The sequence below is a fragment of the Acanthisitta chloris genome, unplaced genomic scaffold, assembly GCF_000695815.1.
Source record: "Acanthisitta chloris isolate BGI_N310 unplaced genomic scaffold, ASM69581v1 scaffold13216, whole genome shotgun sequence".
Lineage (NCBI taxonomy): Eukaryota > Metazoa > Chordata > Aves > Passeriformes > Acanthisittidae > Acanthisitta > Acanthisitta chloris.
In genome coordinates, this window is record NW_008676572.1 from 1 (window position 1) to 997 (window position 997).

At 61.9% G+C, this 997-nt stretch overlaps 1 protein-coding gene across 1 annotated transcript; it reads left to right on the top strand.

The window, feature by feature from the left end:
- Positions 1-6: 6 nt before the first annotated feature.
- On the top strand, positions 7-997 carry LOC103803630 (rho-related GTP-binding protein RhoB). Its single transcript, XM_009076199.1, has one exon. The coding sequence runs from the start codon at positions 264-266 to the stop codon at positions 606-608; it is 345 nt and encodes a 114-aa protein (XP_009074447.1). The 5' UTR covers positions 7-263; the 3' UTR covers positions 609-997.

Here is a 997-nt window from a genome sequence, read left to right on the forward strand (position 1 = left end):
CCTGGTTGGGGATCCTGGCCTTGGCAGCCATCCGTAAGAAGCTGGTGGTGGTGGGGGACGGTGCGTGTGGTAAGACTTGCCTCCTCATCGTTTTCAGCAAGGATGAGTTCCCCGAGGTGTACGTGCCCACCGTCTTCGAGAACTACGTGGCGGACATCGAGGTGGATGGCAAGCAGGTGGAGCTGGCACTGTGGGACACGGCTGGACAGGAGGACTATGATCGACTGCGCCCACTTTCCTACCCGGACACCGATGTGATCCTCATGTGTTTCTCTGTGGACAGCCCGGACTCGCTGGAGAACATCCCGGAGAAGTGGGTGCCCGTCAAGCACTTCTGTCCCAACGTGCCCATCATCCTGGTGGCCAACAAGAAGGACCTGCGCAACGACGAGCACGTGCGGAACGAGCTGGCCCGCATGAAGCAGGAGCCGGTGCGCACCGAGGACGGCCGCGCCATGGCCATTCGCATCCAGGCCTACGACTACCTGGAGTGCTCGGCCAAGACCAAGGAGGGTGTCCGGGAGGTGTTCGAGACAGCCACGCGAGCAGCCTTGCAGAAGCGCTATGGCACCCAGAACGGCTGCATCAACTGCTGCAAAGTCCTATAGGGCGTGTCTGGAGCATGGCGCTGGGCACAGTGCCTGGGTCACCTGTTGGCAGGTGGAGAGGAGCTGGGTTATGCACACACACGGCATCTGCCTGTCCCCTCCGCTGGGGGCTGGCCGCGAATCGGGGTGGGGGCTAAGGGAGGGAGCGCGCTCCCTGAGCCTTGGCTGAAAAGGGTTGTGCTGGCTCAGCTGTGGGGACAGAGGGGGGGGGGGATTGCATGCCCTGAGTCTTGGGAATAAAGTGGGGAGAAGCCGCCTCCTACCACTGGCCCCTGCGAGTTAGTGGCAGACTCAACAACGAAAAGCTGCTGAGACTGGACTGAGCAAAAACATTGCACCCGGCTCTTCCCCTTTGCCACCACCTGCCGCTCCCAGACAGCCTCCTCTCT

What these genes read in the sequence shown, in the direction of transcription:
- LOC103803630 (XM_009076199.1), top strand. Translation starts at nt 264, where the DNA reads ATGTGTTTCTCTGTGGACAGCCCGGACTCGCTGGAGAACATCCCGGAG.